Genomic DNA, 21,237 nt, shown 5'->3' on the forward strand with positions numbered 1-21,237 from the left:
GTGAGCTGGGCTCTGCCAGGTCCAGCAGCCCCTAGTGGTACAAACATCTCTGGAACCCGTTTCGGGGGGAAGGAAATTCTGCACACCCAACATTAATTTCTGGAAAATTCTGCATTGCGCAGTGGTGCAGAATTCCCCCAGGAATAAAGAGGCAATGGGCTTAAATTTCAGCAAGAGAGGTTTAGGTTGGACATTAGGAAAAACTTCCTATTTGTCAGGGTTGTTAAGCACTGGAATAAATTGACCAGGGAGGTTGTGGCATCTTCATGATTGGAGATTTTTAAAAGCAAGTTAGACAAACACCTGCCAGGGATGGTCTAGATCAGTGGTTCTCAACCATGGGTCTGGGGCCCCCTGGGGGGTCGCAAGCAGGTTTCAGGGGGGCTGCCAAGCAGGGTCAGCATTAGACTCACTGAGGCCCAGGATAGAAAGATGAAGCCCCACCACTTGGTACTGAAGCCCTGAGCCCTGCCACCTGGGGCTGAAGCAATGTAGCTTCTGTGGCATGAGGCCCCAGGCAACTGCCCTGCTTGCTACCCCCTAATACAGGCCCTGGCTTTTATATGTAGAAAATCAGTTATTGTGGCACAGGTGGGCCACAGAGCTTTTATAGCCTGTTGGGGGCAGGGGCGGGGGATAATCAGAAAGAAAAAGCTTGAGAACCCCTGGTCTAGATAATACTTAGTCCTTCCATGAGTGCAAGGGACTGGACTAGATGGCCTATCAAGGTCTCTTCCAATCCTATGATTCTATGACTGGGACTTGCACTGAGCCTAAGTAACAAGGGCTTGTAGCGCAAAGCAGGGGGGCTCTGCAATGGGCTTTTTCTCCTCCCACTGAAGTGGAAAACAAAACTCACCAGCAGGCACCTGGTCCCATTGTGCCATTTCCCTAAGGACTTTATGTTAAGCATCCTTATCTTTGACCCCCTGCCTTCTGGCCCAGTACTGCAGCTCCCTGCCTATCAGTGGCCAAGTTCCCCAACATGCAGGATTGGGCCCTTTAGGAGATGCGAGAGCTCAGGATCATGTCTAAGGGGCTTATGTATTTTTCCCTGGTCACACACAGAGATGAACTCTAAGTACCAGCCTTTCATTGATGCTAAAAGCAGAAACTCCTAAGCTGCCAGGGCAGTTTTAGATTCTGTGCTCCACATGGCCCACCCACACAGAGCAATTTGCAGGATTGGTTCATTATACAGGCTGGTTTCAAAGACAGAGCAAAAGTGCAACGTGTATGGCAGAAATATCAATTGCATTTTACAAAGTAACCAAAACAGATCTCTGATTTTTCTTTTTTTTTCTTTAAAAACATCTATGTAATATTAATGTGTTTGTTTTTGTTGTGTTTAAAAACATATATTGTTATTTTTGAAATTTTCTTTGATTTAGTAGTTGCAATGAATTCTTCTCCCCTCTTAGGTCTTAATCCTACAGTAGCTGCATAAGTCTTTGCAAGATGAAGGCTTAAGTGAATTGCCCAAGGCCACACAATCCTGCCCTTGGTCACACTGGGGCAAACCTCTCAGCCCACAGAGAGCCCCGCTGAAGCGGCTGTGGTTCAGCACAGGTGCAGATGTCTGCATCTGGCCATGTCGAGCCACTTGCAGGATCTAACCTTCAAGCATGTGAATAGTCCCATTAACTTCAGTGTGACTATTCATATCAGTAAGTTACAGATCAGCATAAGGGTTTGCAGGATGGGGGTCATGTTTTAAAAAGTGGCCTCAATTTTGGCAGCCCAATGTTAGATACCTAGGACATGATATTCAGAGGTGCTGAGCAACCACAACTCTTGCTTACTTCAATAACAGTATGGATATTCCCCATCTCTGAATATCAGACACAGGTATCTATTTTAGCACCCAAAAACCAAAGACACCAAAATTAGGCTCCAATCCTGTAAAGACTTCTGCATGCTAAAAATCAATGGGCATAAGTTTTTGCAGGATCAGGGCTAAATCCTGTGGTATAATAGGGAATAGAAGACAGACCTACTGAATCCCATCCTCTGCTTTAACTACAAGTCAGTCCTACCATCTTTTCACTATACTACTGAATCCCATCCTCTGCTTTAACTACAAGTCAGTCCTACCATCTTTTCACTATACTTTGTCTCACAGAACAATTATAAATAGGTGTCATTTTGATAATATTTCAGATATATTTTGAATGTTAAACACGATTCATACATCCTCTAAAATTGTTTTAAAGGATATTTCTTCTGCAAGAGAAATCTCATTGAAATACTCACAAAAAAGGGAGAGAGATTTCTAATGCTGTCTTAAATTCTATTCAAATAGAGGGAATTTGCCTCCAAATGAGTGAGACTTGGTAGCTATATTGGTTTTGAGCATTTTTTTTAAACTCTCAGTCTAGTATCCTCTGCTTCTGCAGCTTGTGTTTTATTTTCCCCCTGAAGAGCTGACTGGCAGTAAAAGTCAATGTTTTATTATGCTGAGATGATAATATTATTAGCTTAAGTTTTTATTTACTTATTTTCTACCATCATGTAACAGACTAAGGGCCAGATAAAAATAATAACAGCAGCCAATGAATTTTCCCTGTTTCCCCAACCGCTCTGTCATTGCAAAATCTGCAGCACACTGTTTCCTTAAAGAGGTGTTTTCCTTCCTTCTGTGACCTAGAGCAAACCCCACTGCAATAACCAGTCACCTGAAACATACATCTTAAGAAACTGTATGAGAGAACAGTAGCAGTGAAATTATATTCCTGCCTGTGCATTTTTAATCAAGTCCTGACTTTCCAGCAGCAAGCTCTTAGAAAATTACAATTACTGCCAGAGAAACATCATCTAGTCACAGAGCCAGCAAGCAAATGGTTGCTGAAGAGACTGGCTGATAGGATTTCACAAAGGAGATAAACAGTTGATCCCTCCCAGCATGATCCTCAAGGAGACTGCCTCCTATATATGATCAAAGACAACATACTACACAGAAATATGGACATGGTTCAGCTCCAAAGGCATAAAAAGAAAGGGGGGCGGGGAGCAGATGGTGTTATTCCTCTTAACTGCTTGCCTGAAAAATATAAAGTTTGCTGCTAGCCCAGCAAAACGTCCTTGACTTCATGAACTCTGAAAACCTAGGAAATACTGTAAGGTTGTGCATAAGCATGGGTGTAACTTTACTCATGTGAGAGTAGTCCCTCCCACTGAAGTGAACAGAGCAAAGTTATGCACATGCTTGAGTATTTGCAGGATTGGAGATTTGCAGGCTTTGAAATAGTTTAGGGACAAAGGGTAAAATGTTTAAAAGTGCCTAAATCCCATTTTTAGATGGCAAAGAGTATGTCTACAGTGCAGCTGCCTCCCTGCCTGGGTAGACGGACACATGCGAGCTCTACCTGAAATAACATGCCAAAATTAGCAGTGTGGACTTTGCAGCACAGGCTAGCCACCTGAGCTTGGACCCAGGGCTCAGGCAGGCTTGTACTCAGGTGGCTAACCTGTGACATCACCTGTGCTGCAATGTCCAAACTGCTATTTTTAACATGCTAGCTTGAGCAGAGCTAGCATGTGTTTGTGTACCCATGCTGGGAGGCATGCTTCCAGCTGCAATGTAGATACACTGTTGGGCACTTAATAGCATAAAGATTGAGACTCCTAAAGAACAGATTTTCAAAGGTATTTAAGCACCTAAAGACAGATTGAAAATCCCACTAGCTGCCTATCACCAGTTTTACTTTCTTGTTTGTGTGTACAAGTAGAATGATGTCATCATTTGGTTCACAGCAAGGAAGTGTTAAATCCAAAACCTGTTTTCCTTGACGTTAAAAAAACCCAAAACGTTTTCTATTAGGTTTGAATACACCATTCCACATACTGTTTTTATTGAAGACAAACAGCATTTCCCCCCCAACATTTATGTATTCATTTATAGGTATTTCTATAGAATTCACCATAAGCTATCTGAGCACCTCTCACAAATTAAAAAAAAAATTATCCTCACAAATTGTCCTTTGAAGTAGGGAAGTATTATTATCCCCATTTTACAGGCGGAGAAACTGAGGAACAAAGACCATAGCCCCAATCGTGTGAATTACTCAGATGCTTAAATTAAGCATATGCATTTGCAAGATTAGAATCACAGAAATGTTGGGGTAGAAAGGACTTTGAGAGGTCATCTAGTCCTGCCCCCTGCACTAAGGCTGGTCTAGATTTACTTGTCCTTTCCTGAAAACTATTTGTCTACTGTTCTTAAAACCCCCCAATGATGGTGATTCCACGCTCTCCTTTGGAAGCCTATTCCAGAGCTTAACTAACCCTATAGTTGGAAATTTTTTCTTAATATCTAACCTAAATCTTCCTTGCTGCAGATTAAGCCCCTTCACCCACAGGCAGCCAAGCTCCCTGCCCTGCCCCACCCACAACCTCACCTCCTCCTCCGCTTCCTCCCCTGCCCCCCCCGCCTCCTCCCTAAGCATGCCATGTTTCCGCTCCTCCCCGTTCCCCCGCAGCGCTTGCCTCACATGTTGGCTTATATTTAATTTGCAATCCACTATAACCCCTAATTCTTTTCAGCAGTACTACTGCCTAGCCAATTATTCCCCATTTTATAGTTGTGCATTTGATTTTTTTCCTTTCTGAGTGTAGGACTTTGCACTTGTCTTTACTGAATTTCATCTTATTGATTTAAAAACAATTCTCCAGCTTGTCAGGGTCCTTTTGAATTCTAGCCCGGCTCTCCAGAGTTCTTGCAACCCCTCCCATCTACATATTTTGTAAGCATACTCTCCACTCCATTATCCAAATCATTAATGAAAATGTTGAATAATCCTGGACCCAGGACTGACCCCTGCGGTATCCCACTAGATATGCATTCCCAGTTTGACAGTGAATCATTGATAGCTACAGTATGCTGAGTAGTCTTTCAACCAATTATGCACCCACTTTCACAAGTCAGGACAACTGCACCTATATTCCCCCTCTGTGGCCCACCAAGGGCACCCACTCTAGGCCTCAGCCCCTCAGCTGGTTGCCTTTCCTCAGCGTTTCTCTACAAACACTTTGTGGCAAGTGGGGATGTAAATCTGTCCTGTAGTAGCTTGCCAGGCACTAAGTGTCCCTGTGGTGCCTGCTGTGGGCACAAAACGCTCCCTAGTGCACTTTAATCTACTTCCATTTCAAAGCGGGGTAGATCAAAGCACACTGGGGAATTTGTGCAGCAGCAAAGCAAAGCTAACTGCAAAAAGCCAGATTCAAGCACTTTGCTTTCCTGGGCTTTCAGACCAGCAGAGCTTTGAGCATGGAGAAAATGCAGTGCTTTTTGCCATCAGTTTTACTAACATGTCTCTCCAAAGCTTTCATGTTGTTAGTAAATATGTTTGCTAAAATTTGCCCCACTTCTTCTGCCATGTGGAGCATTTGAAACATTAGTTTCACTTTGGGTACTGGAAGATAGGAGGACAGACTTGCGAAAACATAGAAAAGATAAATCATGAAATTAAAAATGCATGAAATGGGAAAATAGATCTTTAAACACACTGTGAGGGAACAAGTTGATGTATGAAAGACTATTAGTAACATTTTAATTATTATTTGTATTACCAGGACCCCATTATGCTAGGCACTGTACAAACAGAACAACATGATTGTCCCTGTCCCTAAGAACTTACAATTTAAGACAAGAGAGAACAGATGGATACAGACAGGTGGCGAAGTACAAGGAAACAATGAGAATGTATTGGTCAGCATGACAGGCAGGGGTCAGAGCCGGGGTGAAAGTGGGCCAGTACAGAGTACCAGTAAGAAGCCGGTACTGGCTCATACGCAGCCAAAGTTAAAGCACTGCCGCGGCCCCTTTTGCCCCCTCCCTGGTTGGCGGCCATGCCCATAGGGACCTTACCAGCAGGGCTGCCGACAGGGGGGAGAGGGGCAAAAGGGGCAGTTGCCCCGGGGATGGCAATTTAAAAGGGCCCAGGGCTCGCGGCAGCAGCTGGAGCCCCAGGCTCTTTTAAATTGCTGCCGGAACCCCAGGCAGCACGGGCCAGGCAGTGTGGATGGGCTGGCTGGGGGAGGCTGACCCCCAGCCCCACCTACTTCCACCTGAGGCCCCACTCCTTCCGCCTGAGGCCCTAACCATCATTCAGTTTTTGTTGGCATTATGGCATAGAGTTTTAAGGAGGGTTTTGAAAGAGGATAACGGGGTGGCTTTGCAGATGTTTATGGGGAGCCCATCCAAGATTGAGACACAGCATAGGAGGAAGCACAAAACTGCTTGTTTAAGAATTTAACAAGAGGGCAATGAAAGCTAATATCACTGGCCATTTAAAGGGGAGAGTCAAAATCTTGAAAGTGAAAGAGAGATTGTTATATCCTTGGGGGCAGCCGGTTTAGGAAGAAATCACTTGAGGCCAGACAGCAGACAGCTAACAAAACTACCATTTTATTTACAGACACAGAGCTCACCCAACCAGCCGAAACCGGCTGGGCTATTCCCTAATAATCTAACTCAGTTGCCATAGGAACAAAAACCATGACAACCAAATACACAACATATTCCTCCCCCCCAATAACAACATCCCCTAAATAAAACACACACTAGACTAGAGAAGGAGGGTAGACTGCCTCCATTCCCGGCTAAACCCTGGGGATTATTTTGCCCCATAACCGTGGGTTCGCCCTAGCTAAAGATCCAGCCAATGAGGAGGCCTTCTGTCTCTAGGTGGATTACGGCGAACTTCTGGTGTTGTTGCACCCAAAAGTACCATGGGCTCTGGGTCCGCAGCACGAACAGGTGAGGAGGTGGTATCAGCTCGTGCTGGGCAAAGGGGTATCTCAGCCGCCGGCAGTAATGGAGGAGAACAGTCAGAAACAGGTGATTTGTGATTCGGTGTCTCACCAGAAGTGGTGAAGTCAGACCACTCAACTGCAGATGTGTCCTGAGGACTGGCATGACCTGGCAACAGCTGATCTACATGTCGCCGCCAGGTAAGATTCTCTGCAGTCCGGACTGTGTAGGAAACAGGTCCTGTTTGAGCGATGATTGTGGCAGGGACCCATTTAGCTCTGGAAGTATAATTCCGAGCCAAAATTGGCTGTCCCGGGCTAAAGGTTCGCTCTTTTGCTCTGGGTGCCCGTCTGATCACTTGATTTTGCTGCTGATGTTGCACAATTTGTCAGGGTTCAGAAGATTTCAGCAGATCAAAGCAAGTGTGCAGCTGTCGTCCCATCATTAGAAAAGCCAGAGATGCCTTGGTCGTAGCATGAGGTGTGTTTCTGTAGGAAAGTAAGAAGGTATCCAGATGCTTTTGAATGGAGTGTTGTCCCCTTGCTGATTTCAAAGCGTGTTTCATTGTCTGCACAAATCTTTCAGCTAATCCGTTGGTGGATGGATGATATGGTGCTGACGTGATGTGGTGTATCCCATTTGCCTTCATAAAATTTTGAAACTCCTGAGAGACGAACTGCGGTCCGTTGTCACTCACAAGTTGTTCTGGCAGACCAAAACGACTAAAGAGTCCTCATAGTTTTTGGATAGTACTCTCTGCAGTAGTGGACTGCATTATAGAGACTTCTGGCCATTTAGAATGGGCATCTACTGCCACCAAGAACATGCTTCCTTCAAGGGGGCCAGCGAAGTCAATGTGAATACGTTGCTACGGGTTTTCAGGCCAGTCCCATGGGTGTAGGGGTGCCCACTGGGGTGCATTCCTCACACCCTGACATGACATACAAGCTTTTGCCTTCTCTTCAATAGCACTGTCCAATTCAGGCCACCAAAAATAGCTTAGTGCAATTTCCTTCATGCGCACTATTCCACAGTGACCGGAATGTAGCTGTTCTAACATCTGTGATCTCAGTGGTGGTGGAATAATGAAACGTCTCCCCCACAACAAACAATCAGATTGGACCGATAACTCCGTCCTCCTGGACATGTAGGTAACAAGGTTGGGTGAGACCGGAGAGGTTTGTCGAGATTTTCCATGCTTCACCAGGTCTATAACTTGGGACAATATTGGGTCAACGCGAGTTGCCTTCTTTATCTGAGTAGCAGTGATGGGTGTATTCTCTACCTGTTCAAATTAGAAGATTTCCTTTTGGGCACTATCTTGATGTTTGACCGGCAAAGGCAACCTTGAGAGGCCATCTGCATTGCCTTGCAGAGTGGATTTCCGATATTTGATTTCATATGTGTGTGCTGAAAGTAACAATGCCCAACGTTGCATACGACTAGCAGCTAATGGGGGAATGCCTGTGTAGGGTCCAAAAATTGACGTCAGAGGTCGATGGTCTGTGAGAAGAGTAAACTTTCGCCCAAACAGGTACTGATGAAACTTCTGAATTCCAAAAACAATTCCTAATGCCTCACGTTCGATTTGGGCGTAGTTAGTTTCTGCTTTGCTTAGAGTGCGTGAAGCAAAAGCAATAGGTCTCTCTTCTCCCGAAGGCATAATGTGTGACACGACTGCTCCCACTCCATAAGGGGAGGCATCGCAGGCCAATTGTAGGGGTAAGGATGGATCAAAGTATGTTAGAACTTCAGAATTTAGCAATGCATCCTTAGCTTTGTTAAATGCAACATCACAGGCTTCAGTCCACTTCCAGGCCTTGTTCTGCCCAAGGAGCTCATGAAGTGGTTTTAGCAGTGTGGCTAACTGTGAGATGAACTTTCCATAATAGTTCAGTAGTCCTAGAAACGAGCGCAGCTGGCTTACATTTCGAGGTGGGGGAGCCTCCACAATAGCTTTAACTTTTGCAGGGGCCTTATGAAGACCTGCAGAATCAATGATGTGTTCCAAATATTCAACAGAGCACTTGAAGAATTCACACTTGTCTTTGTGAACTCGTAGGCCATACTCTTCCAGTCTTTGTAGGGTAGCCTCTAAATTCTTTAAGTGATCCTCTTCATTTCTTCCAGTGACCAGGATATCATCCAGATAGCACTGAACTCCTGACAAGCCACACAAGATCTGGTCCATAGCCCTCTGGAACAGGGCGGGAGCAGACGTTATTCCGAAGGGTAGGCGACAGTATCGATAAAGCCCCTTATGAGTCACAATAGTCAACAGCTCTTGGGACTTTTCATTGACGTGCATCTGTAAATATGCTTGACTCAGATCAATCTTACTGAACTTTTGTCCCCCAGCCAGGCCTGCGAAGAGGTCATCGATGCAGGGAAGCGGGTATTGCTCTGCACACAACACTGGGTTGACAGTGACTTTAAAATCACCGCAAATCTGGAGAGAGCCATCTTTCTTCACTATTGGAACAATAGGATGGTTCCATGTCTAGTTGGCAGCCGGTATCAAGTGGAGTGCCTCAAGGGTCGGTGCTGGGGCCGGTTTTGTTCAATATCTTCATTAACGATCTGGAGGATGGTGTGGACTGCACCCTTAGCAAGTTTGCAGATGACACTAAACTGGGAGGAGTGGTTGATATGCTGGAGGGTAGGGATAGGATACAGAGGGACCTAGACAAATTAGAGGATTGGGCCAAAAGAAATATGATGAGGTTCAACAAGGACAAGTGCAGAGTCCTGCACTTAGGACGGAAGAATCCCATGCACTGCTACAGACTAGGGACCGAATGGCTGGGCAGCAGTTCTGCAGAAAAGGACCTAGGGGTTACGGTGGACGAAAAGCTGAATATGAGTCAACAGTGTGCCCTTGTTGCCAAGAAGGCTAATGGCATTTTGGGTTGTATAAGTAGGGGCATTTCCAGCAGATCGAGGGATGTGATCATTCCCCTCTATTCAGCACTGGTGAGGCCTCATTTGGAGTACTGTGTCCAGTTTTGGGCCCCACACTACAAGAAGGATGTGGATAAATTGGAGAGAGTCCAGCGGAGGGCAACAAAAATGATTAGGGGGCTGGAGCACATGACTTATGAGGAGAGGCTGAGGGAACTGAGATTGTTTAGCCTGCAGAAGAGAAGAATGAGGGGGGATTTGATAGCTGCTTTCAACTACCTGAAAGGGGGTTCCAAAGAGGATAGATCTAGACTGTTCTCAGTGGTAAAAGATGACAGAACAAGGAGTAATGGTCTCAAGTTGCAGAGGGGGAGGTTTAGGTTGGACATTAGGAAAAACTTTTTCACTAGTAGGGTGGTGAAGAACTGGAATGGGTTACCTAGGGAGGTGGTGGAATCTCCTTCCTTCGAGGTTTTTAAGGTCAGGCTTGACAAAGCCCTGGCTGGGATGATTTAGTTGGGTTTGGTCCTGCTTTGAGCAGGGGGTTGGACTAGATGACCTCCTGAGGTCCCTTCCAACCCTGAGATTCTATGATTCTATGAGCTATGGGTAACTGGTATTAGGACTCCATTGGTGACCAGGTGCTCCAGGTCCGCTTCGACTTTTGGCCTGATAGTATATGGCACAGTTCGGGCTTTCAGATATTTTGGTGGACTGTCAGGTTTAATGTTCAATGTCACAGTGATTCCCTTCATACTTCCCAAATCATCTCCAAAAACAGCAGCATGTTTCCTTAGTATAGGGGTTAGACTGGTTTCTTCTTTAGTCATCCGGTGCACTTCTGCCTAGTTCAGTTGAATCTTCCCAAGCCAAGACCTACCCATTAAGGCTGGGTAGTTACCTCTCACCACAAACAGTGGCAATTTAGCAGCCTGTCCATTGAGCTCCACCTTAACATCAATAGTGCCCAACATGGGCATAGCTTCTCCCGTATACGTCTTCAGAACAGTTTTTGTTGCCTTAAGCGGAAGATGCTGTAGCTTTTCTTTATACACAGTCTCGGAGACCAGCGAGACGGCTGCACCGGTGTCCAGTTCCATGCGTATAGGTTTGCCATCCAACAACGGGGTTATCCAGTATTCATGTGAGCCCATTGCCAAAGACAAAACATGCAATGGCACTTCCTCTTGCGATGAGGTGTCACTTTGATCATCCTGGGTCTGCTCTAGGGTATGCAGGGTTCCTCTTTTTGTCGGCCAGACCACAGGCCTCTTTTTCTTTTGTTTATAGGCACACTCAATGTGTCCCCTTTTGCCACAGTATCGACACACCAGGTCCTTACACCAGCATTCTGATGCCTGGTGACCCGGCTTACCACAGCGGTAACATTCTTGACTCTGCACAGTTTTGTGGGTTGGTTCTTGTGACACTTTTTGCACCCTAGGGGATGCACCGATGTATTGCGCCTCCCTTGTAGCCAGTTCCATGGAGACAGCAATATCAACAGCCTTCTGTAAGGTAAGCTGAGCCTCGGTCAGTAGGCGCTTCTGTATAGCTTCACTGTAGAGGCCACACACTAACCTGTCACACAGGGCATCATTTAACATCTCCTTAAATTCACAGTGTTCTGCTAGCTTTTTTAAAATTGCTACAAATTGTACAACTGTTTCATCTTCATTTTGGTCTCTTTTGTGGAACCTATATCTTTCAGCAATTACCAGTGGTTTTGGGGAAAAATGGGACCCCAGGATCAGGGGCGGCTCTAGAAATTACGCCGCCCCAAGCAGGGCGGCGCGCTTGCCGCCCTTCCCCGGTCCCGCGGCCGGGGCAGAAGTGTCTGCGGCGGGTGCGCTGGTTCCGCGGCTCCGATGGAGCATCCGCAGGCATGCCTGCGGGAGCTCCGTCTGAGTCGCGGGACCAGCGCACCAGCCACAGTCATGCCTGCGGGAGCTCAAGAGGAGCCGCGGGAAGAGGGGACCCTCCGCAGTCATGCCTGCAGCAGGTCCGCTCGTCCCGGAGCTCCGGTGGACCTCCCGCAGGCATGACTGTGGAAGGTCCGCCGGAGCCAAATGCCACCCTGCCGGGACAGTGCCGCCCCACGCGCCTGCTTGGCGCGCTGGGGTCTGGAGCCGGCCCTGCCCAGGATTTCCACAATGTCACTGTAAGATTTAGTCGCTGGCTTAACAGGGTGTAGTAAGCTGCGTAGCAGGGAGTAGGTTTTAGCCCCTACAACACTTAAGAATATTGGCACCTTCTTCGCTTCTGTAATGTCATTTGCAATAACAAAACGCTCAGTATACACATGCCACTGCTCTATATTCTCATCAAAAGGTTCCAGTGGCCTGGTCAGAGTAGCCATGATTTTTAGTTTCACTTTCACAGTCAGTGCAAACAAGCAACTTTTTTGTTTGTTTGTTCTTTACCTTGACTTCTACTTCCTTCTGTTACTGGAGCAGCACCGGAATCCCACCCTCATCGCCACTTGTTATATCCTTGGAGGCAGCCAGTTTAGGAAGAAATCACTTGAGGCCAGACAGCAGACAGCTAACAAAACTGCCATTTTATTTACAGACACAGAGCTCACCCAACTGGCAGAAACCGGCTGGGCTATCCCCTAATAATCTAACTCAGTTGCCATAGGAACAAAAACCATGACAACCAAATACACAACAGAGATGATACATAGGCCATGAAGGGCCTTGAAAGTGAAGACAAGTAACTTATGTTTGAGAAGGTGGAACCAGTGGAGGGATGCAAAGAGGAGGGATGACATGTTGCAAAGATCATTTTCCTAGCCCACCACTTTGAATAGCAATTTGAATGGATAGGAGCGGGGCAACATACTCAGAAGAATCATCAGGCCTGTCACCAAACCAGATCCAGAGAACAGAAGAGTGTGCTGTTTGCCAGGAGCAAGGATATAAGATGTGGACTTGAAGCTGAAGAGCATCCTGATGGGAGTGGGGAAAAAAGCGACTGATTGTGCTGTATGTCAGAATGAATGACACTGCTAGATTCCCATTGGCATGGACCAAGAATGACTATGCTTGACTGGGTAAGACACTGAAGTGGAAGGGATAGCTCAGTGGTTTGAGCATTGGCCTGCTAAACCCAGGGTTGTGAGTTCAATCCTTGAGGGGGCCATTTAGGGATTTGAGGATTGGTCCTGCTTTGAGCAGGGGGTTGAACTAGATGATCTCCTGAGGTCCCTTCCAACCCTGATATTCTATGATTCAAGTGATTGTCAGCAGAATACTTCCAGTCCCAAAGTGAAAGTATGATAAGGTACTGAAGATAACTAAAGGATTTGGTGCTAATGGATTAGGACCATTGAAAGGCATTAACTGAAAGAAGACTTCTCAACTGATGGCCTTCACTTGAGTACCTGAAGTATTAATCTTCTACTAACAAGGATGTCATGATTGATAAGAAGGACTGTAAGAGATGAGGGGAGAAGGCTGGGATAGAAATCTCCACTCCTGATTTCAGTACACAGGAAAATCAGCTAAATGAAGACACAACAGAGCACCACGAGCTAGAAAACTGGGTGAGAGTCGAAAGAAACAACTGAAATGCTTGTACATGAATGCAAGAAGTCTGGGCGAGAAACTGGAACAACTGGTGCAGGAGGCCTAACCAGATATTGTAGGGATTGCAGAAACATGGTGGAGTAACACTCAGGACTGGAATACATCTTATTGAAGGATATGCTGTTTAGAGGAGATAGAAATAAAGGTAAGAGAGGTGGAGTTGTGTTGTATATCAAAGAAGCAGTAAACCCTAAAGAAATATGAAGTGATAGCATGGACAAAACAAAATCTGTTTGGGTCAAAAATCACTTTGTGGAAGCAAATTAGATTCTGTTGGGATCATATTGTAGGTCTTCTATAGACCCCCCCCCCAGGGTCATCCCTGGATATGGATAGTGATCTCTTTATTATTAGAGAGAAATATGTTTGGGAATTGTCATAATGTGAAACTTTAACTTCCCGGATATTGAAAGAAGAATAAATGCTACTAATACTGGCAGGGCCAAATTATTTTCCTGCATGGGATAGATAAAAGTTTTCTTCATCAAATTGTGTCTGAACCAACAAGAGGTGATGTAGTTTTATACTTGGTTTTATTAAGTAGTGAGATCATCATAGACGATATAACCATAGGAAACGAACTTGGATTGAGAGATCACAAATTGATTCAATTTAAATTAAATGGAAGGATAATCAAAATCCAGCCAAACTACAGTTTTTATTTCAAAAGCGCAGACCTTGGGAAATTAATGGAATTAGTTAAAGAAGTCAGCTGGACAAAAGAGCTCAGGAACTTAAATGTGGAGGAGACTTATAATTTCTTCAAATTAACAATATAAAAATGATCTGAAATTTCCATCCCAAGAAGGGGGAGGGAGAGGGAGTTGTAAGGAAAGGATCCACCTCAAAAAGGTTATTGAGAGTAAACAGAGAGACTATAGGGAATGGAAAAAGGGGCTGATCAGCAAAGAAAGGTACATCGTGGAGATAAGGAAATGTAGGAAAAAAGTGAGAACTGTTAAAAGTCAAGCCTAATTAGCGCTTGCCAAGGAAATTAAATAAATAGGTTTTTTAGTTTTATAAATAAGAGGATAAGGAAAGATGAGTTGGGGCCAGTGTGACGTTCCCCTCTGGTGTTATCCAGACCGGTGATCTGCTAGGTCACTCCAATCCTTGACTCTGGGAACCAGCCTTACCCTGCTCTGCTGTGAGAACCCCCAGGCCTGGGCTGTTCACGCACAGGCTCTGGTATGTAAACTGCTCATTGGATTGGATTGGTTGACACAACCCTAGGAACCTCTGTTTTACAGTGTCCAATTATGCCCGCTGGATGCTGCAAGCTTATATGAGTTCATCAGTTTAACAAAGAAATTGATATGTACCAGGCTTGTTATCCCAAGGGGATTCTCTGACATGCTTCAAACCAAATGCACTGCTTCAGGTAGAACAAACAAACAAATTGATTTATTAACTATTGTGACAAAGTTCTGTCCTTGACTCTGTAGGTCCTGCGTTTCCTGGCAGATTTTGCTAGCCTCAGAGGCTCACTGTGACCCTCCAGATAGCCCTTCTCTCTCTAGAGGCAAGGGTCACAGCTTACTGAGCCATTTTTATTATAAGCCAACAACGGAGGTGAGGAGAAGCAATCCTCCCTCTTACAGTCTCGGTTGTCTCCCAGTCTCAGTGATTAATCATGGAGGGGAGGGGGGAGCCCGGGCCCACCCTCTATTCGGGGCTCCAGCCCAGGGACCCTAAAATTAGCAGCTATGGTAGCTGACTTTTTGGAAATGGGATGTGTACAATTCCCTGAGCCACTTCCCCACAGCAGCCCCCACTCAATATCTCCTTCACTGTTACCTCAGGGCCTCCTTCCTTGCACCTGATATGGCTTCGTACTGCTTCGTTCCTCCAACAGCGCAGCTCCCTCCTATAGCTCCTGACACCTGTGCCTCACTGACTAAATGGGAGGCACCACCCCTTCCAGCCAGCCCTTGACTGGCTTCAGGTGTCCCAATCAATTTAGCTATCTCCACTGTGTTCTAGAAGGATCTTAATTGGCCCCAGGTGTCTTGATTAACCTGGAACAACTGCCATTTGGTTACCATGGTACCAGGGATTTGTTTAGCCTGGGGCTAACATACCTGTTCCTCACTACTTTACTGTAGCCATCTGGCCTTGCCCCATTACACTATAAAGATAGATTTTAAGTGATTATAGGTCAAAACATAACAAGTCAGATTTGGTCAAATGAAATAAAAGCAAAACACATTCTAAACTGATCTTAACACTTTCAATGCCATTACAAACTTAAATGCTTCTCACCACAGGCTGGCTGGTTGCTCTTCAGCCAGGCTCTCCCTTTTGATCAGCGCTTCAGTCACTTTGTGTGGTGTCTGTAGATGTACGGAGGGGGGAGGGGGGAGAGAGAGAGAGCATAGCATAACAAATGTCTCTCCCTTTTATCATGTCCTTTTCTTCCCTCTTGGCTTTGCGCCGCGCCTCCCCTCCAGTTCAGAGTCAGGTGCGCATTACCTCATCGCAGTTCCAAACTGACCAAAGGAAGGGTGGTGACTCCCTCGAGAGTCTAACAGATTCTTTTGTTGCTGCCTAGGCCAGCATCCTTTGTTCCTGTGAAACTGGGCTGAGTTTGTCCATACCTGACCTGATGAGGTGTGAATTGCCTCTCTGCTCTTGGAGAGTTTTTGCCTGGGCTTATTTTAAGGCATGAGGATACATTTTCAGCCTCATAACTACATAGATGAAATTATAACCTATAACCTTACTATAATATTGCTGTAACAATTACTATAACATCACTATAACAACCATGCTCAGTGGATCATGAGCCTTCCGAAGACATCCAACATGACAAACATTGCATTGGATACCACACAATCATTTTACAATGATGAACATAGGGGTGCTGGGTGTTCCCCTGAGGTACAGAGTGTCACAGCCATTAAGCCATGAAAATGGGAAGAAGATTAAAGATTAAGTAGGTGTGGCCCCAAAACTAAATGAATCCTTTGCCTTACTTTTCAGTAAAGATGACAATATGTAACATATGCATGAAGGCAGTACGGCTGATGGAAATGAGTGTCATGAAATGGAAATTACCACATCTGAGGTGGAAGAAAAACTTGAGGAGCTTAATGCACTCAAGTTGCAGTGACCAGATAATTTTCATCCCCGATTACTGAAAGAAGTGACACATGAGATTGCTAGTCTTGTAAAAAAAGATTTTTAATACATAGTTTTTAATTATGGTACTAATCTGAACAGATTTATTATTTAAAATATGACTAGATAATATTATACTTATTTTTAAGAAAGAAATAAAGTGACCCAGGCAATTACAGAGTTGTTAGTCTGACCTCAGAAATATGCAATGTTTTAGAACAAATTGTGACAGAAAGAATAATTAAATGTATAGAAGTAACTAGTAAAGGGGATGTAATGCAACATGGGTTTACCAAAGGTAGATCATGCAAGACTAACCTGATTTCCTTCTCTGAGAAAATAACTGATTTTTTTAAATAAGTACAGTAGATGTAATGTACTTCAGTAAAGCACTTGACATGCTACCACATGGGAAATTATTTGTTAAATTAATTAAGATGGGGATTAATACAAGCATTGTAAGGAGGATAAGAAATTGGCTAAAGGGGGAAGGCAACAGGTTGTGCTGAAAGGCGAATTATCGGACTGGAGGGAGGTTTCCAGTGGAGTTCCGCAGGGATGGGTTTTGGGACTAATTTTATGGCCATGGCACAAAAAGGAGCATGCTAATGAAATTTGCTGAGGATGCAAAGTTGGGAGGCGTTCTCAATACAGAGGAGGGTGGGAATATTAGAAAGAGCTGTGTGGTAACTTGTAACTGCTGGCAACACACTGTTCATAGCCCTTGGAGAGAAAGCCACACACAGGCGCTAGCCTTTAGCCTGGCTTACTGGGGATATCACAGTGAAAGGCAGGGAGCTCTACAGCTTTAAACCCCCCAGTCAGTAGGCAGTGGTACAAGGTACCCTGCCCAGAGATGGGCGATGGGCAGAGACATGACTTGGAACTCCTGGAGTGAACCACAGAGCAGGGATAGAATCATAGAACCATAGGGTAAGAAGGGACCTCAAGATTAATCTAGTCTAAACCCCGGCTAAGATACATGATTTGTTGCGTCTAAACCATCTAAGACAGATGGCTATCCAGCCTCTTTCTGAAAAGAAAATAGGTGCAGCTGCCATGAAACTGTGACAGCCTGGCTGAGAGTTTAGCTGTGTGGTTAGATAGGAAAGGAGGTATCTCATCTCAGGAGACATTATGCAGAAAGAATCAGGATTTGGACATAACATAGACATGAGGACCTACAGCGAGATCGAAGATGACACCCAAGTTACAGACCTGAGTGATAGCCAGGATGGTGGTGTTTCCCATAGAGATCAAGAAAGGAAGTAGCAGAGAGGGCTTGTGAGAAGGTTAGGGTGACCAGATGAGAGGAAGAAAATATCAGGACACATCGGGAGAGGGAGGGGGTCGCCAGCGTTGCAAATAAAAAAAGGAGTACGAAATATTGGGACAAACTGTGTCCCGACCAAACATCGGTCGGGACGCAGGACAAACACCTAAATATCAGGACAGTCCTGATTTTATCAGGACGTCTGGTCACCCTAGAGAAGATTAAAAGCTCTGCTTTTTGATTCTCCCCTATTCCTGCTGTTTGCTATTTATTTGCATTGTTGTAGCACTTAGCGGTCTGAATGCATTAGACAATGTACACATATCATTAGAAAAGACAGTCCCTGCCTCATAGAGTATACAGTTTATAATGGCTGATGCCTTTATCCCTTACCCCATACCAATTAAAATAATTAGCATTTAGATAGTGCTTTCCATCTTTCAAGCACTGATTGTTAGTGTGTTAAGTTTAAAAACAAAAGGTGAAGAAAGACAATGTGTTTTACAGTAGCTGGAATAAATGCTCTGTGGCCTGTCTATACTTGGTCAATAGAGGAAGTAATGTTCAGCCTTCCTTGGCTGGAAGGACAATTGTCATGGCATAGAGGCTTGAGAGCATGAGGAGTAAAGGGACAAATAATGGAACCTTTGGGATTTATTTTATGGGTCTGATCCAGTAAGGTGTTGAATTCATACTGATATCAATGGGAGATGAGGGCACTCAGCACTTCAGTGAGTGATACTTTTGTGTTCATATATGTGGAGCATTCCCTTATTAAATATAACAGTGTACACAGAATTAACAGCCCAGGAAGGGCGGGGGGGAAAGGGATTTAAGCTGGAGAGGACCTCAGAGTCAGGAAACAGACAGCACTGAAGTCCCAGCTAAGTTATGGCAGCCTCCCAGGGCTACCCTTAGGGCCACAGAGCTGCGCAGAATCTCAGCAGCGCAGCATGCTGTGGTGCTGTCCCCAGAATGCCCATCCTCCACCCCGGCATGACCTCTGGGCCAGGGCTTTTGAGGGGGGAAAAGAAGAAACCTTACAGCTTAAGCCTTCTACAGTGTCTTTGTTGGGTGAATCCTCCCCTTCCTGGACATGGGGATTTTAGAGCCCCTTTATGCCATTCCCAATGTGGGAGATATGTATGTTATTTTGAATGAATACATCTCCATTTACCTGCCTGCTATTATTTGGCTCATAGCATGGAGTTTAATCAAAGGAGGCTGTTAAGGAGAAACAAGCAGGAAACAATGGCAGATAGAGTATCTCCAGGGAGAATACCAACGGCCTTTAAGAACAATGGTTGAGCTTTTCATTGGGAAATACCTACTTGCCTGTCTCAAGCCAAGTTAAAAGGTCAATTTTTCCAAGGCCAGAGCCTAAGACCCAAAGAACACAGAGTATGTATACACAGTAATAGTTGTGCATAGGCTAGCATACCCGAGCTAGGTTGAATGCAGCTAGTGCAAGTAACAGCAGCAATGAAGACAGCACCATTCAGACTTCAGAGCCAGCTAGCAAGCCAGATACGAGACTTGTACTACCTGTGCTGTCTTCGCTGCTCCTCTTGTTATCCTCATTAGCTGGATTCAAGCTAGCTTGAGTAAGCTAGCCTGTGCTCAGTTTTTGCTATGTAGATATATCTTAGACTTAAGCCATTAAAAACCCCTGCCTAGAGAGTAAAGTGGGTGGAGCGAGCAGCAGCTGTTGAGAGAGATACGCTGAAATGTGGCTGAGGCAGTTAGGCTTGCGAGGGAAGTGATAAGCTTCAGACATAGTAAGGGGATGCAGACCTTTGGTAGTCCTAACCCTTTTCCTGTGCTTTCCAGTCTTTGAGTGAACAGACTGTTGGAGTAGCTTTACATTAGGGAACCTGGGGCCACTCCCCACCTTGATTGGAGACAGTGTTTTTTTTAGAAGAGGTGTTTGACCCTGGGAGAAGGGATTATTAGACCCAGATGGGGTCTGGTGATTCCTATAAAGGACTGAAAGAGCTCAATTGAAGGAGGAGCTGCTAGAAGCAGGTGGGCTTCTGTGGAGGGTGAGAGATGCAAAGGGAAAGGCCTCTGGGCACCTGCAGCCTGCTTTGGTGAGTGGAATAGTTTTGTTTGGGTGTTAGCTTGTGAGTCTTATGTCTGAAGAATACAATTGTGCCCTGAAGAAAAGGCCTGATAGACTTTGGGTATGGCATCAGTACTTTCTAGGTTGGAGGGCGTGTGACAGGCCAGGAGCTTACAGGCACATGGAAAGACTCATCTTGTGGATACCAATTACAGCTGGGCCTGTCATGTGAACACAATTTGAAATGGGGAGGGGTGCTACGCCAAGGTCTAGTCTAAGAGTGATAGAACTGTTTGGTTCCTCATGGAGAGAGGTGAAGGTAGGGAAACGTGTCATCTGAGGGGTGCACTTGAGCAGGACCTGCAAGTCAGGCTAAGGTTGTAGCCTGTAATCTAGTCTAAAGTGAGGTGAATCCTTGTAGGAGCAGGATTTTATAATGTCCCATAAGAATTAATGTATGATTTGATTTCATCCTGTCAGCCACCCTTTTTGAATAGCAGAAAGGAATGATACACCATAATCAGTCAGAAGGATTGTTCTGGTCACTTTTTGTTTTAGGATAAATTATAATGTCTACTATGGTTTCCTATATGTATTACAAATTAGGCACTCTAGTTAAATATACATTTCTTTCTTTTAAGGTTTTAGTAAGTAAGAGACAGGATCTTGAATTGTATCTATGTTAAGGAGATTAGAGGAATGTTGAGGGCCTGAAGCCCCAATGTGAATTGTTTTAGTTATAAGATTTAGCAAGGCTTGATTTACAATGAATTCTGCTGAATATAAAATGCTGTCTGTATACCTTTTGAAGGTTACTGTAAGAGATTGTTTGTGTGAATAAGGAATGTATGCATCAGGAAAAGAGAAGGTGTGAAGGCCATTGTTATAGCCAAATGGTCAAGGAAGAAGGAGTGAAGAGACTTAAAGGACATCAAAGAATCATCAACACGCATCCATAATGAAGGGCAGATTGAGGACCCTGAGGTGAAGGCTGGCACCCCTAAGGACAATTGATTAAATTGGAACAAAGGACAGGACCCTCTTGGAGGTGTATTGGAATGGTTACACCAATTAAGAAGTAACCGGTCACAAACTGACGCAGCAAAATCCATAGACTTCAACAGAGGAAAAAACCCTATAAGAACAGGGTGCTTGGTCATGGGACTTTGGGTTCATCTTGCCACTCCAGGAGCATCGGATCACGACTGACAAGATCCCAGCTCCACACTCGTGCTCAATCTAACTGGCCATTAGATTGACTCGAGCTACAACAGACTGGTAACTATGAACATCACTGGCAGGACTGTGTGTGTGACTGAAAAGCATATGCTAACTGTTGTATTTTCAATAAATGCTGTGTATTTGCCTTCCTCTATAAAGATCCCGTGTGCTTTGTATAAGCATAACACCCTGGGGTTCCACTCTAGGAGATGTGTGGGTAGTGGCCTGTCTCTTGGAAATAATGCTCTGGGGAGAGATTACAGGCGCGCTTGCCCCTGAGTCATCACATCCAGCATTAAGGGGTTAGAGCAGGGTGAGT

The 21,237-nt window shown here is 45.0% G+C and overlaps 1 protein-coding gene and 1 long non-coding RNA gene across 3 annotated transcripts in view; one reads left to right on the forward strand and one right to left on the reverse strand.

Moving 5' to 3' along the window:
- Positions 1 to 15,694, reverse strand: part of GRTP1 (growth hormone regulated TBC protein 1) — a 75,913-nt gene extending 60,219 nt beyond the window's left edge. The window contains exon 1 of one of the 2 annotated variants that reach the window (XM_039518734.1): positions 15,505 to 15,694. In XM_039518734.1, coding sequence (XP_039374668.1) covers positions 15,505 to 15,623 — 119 coding nt within the window. In that variant the 5' untranslated portion in view covers positions 15,624 to 15,694. Of the gene's footprint in view, positions 1 to 15,039; positions 15,179 to 15,504 lie in introns of those variants that run through there. The other variant, XM_039518747.1, reaches the window with a different exon arrangement.
- On the forward strand, positions 12,863 to 21,025 carry LOC120394542. Its single transcript, XR_005592332.1, has 3 exons — positions 12,863 to 13,387; positions 16,225 to 16,411; positions 20,509 to 21,025. It is a non-coding gene; the product is annotated as an uncharacterized LOC120394542 (long non-coding RNA).
- The last annotated feature ends 212 nt before the right edge of the window (positions 21,026 to 21,237 follow it).

Source organism: Mauremys reevesii, linkage group 1 (genome assembly GCF_016161935.1).
Source record: "Mauremys reevesii isolate NIE-2019 linkage group 1, ASM1616193v1, whole genome shotgun sequence".
Lineage (NCBI taxonomy): Eukaryota > Metazoa > Chordata > Testudines > Geoemydidae > Mauremys > Mauremys reevesii.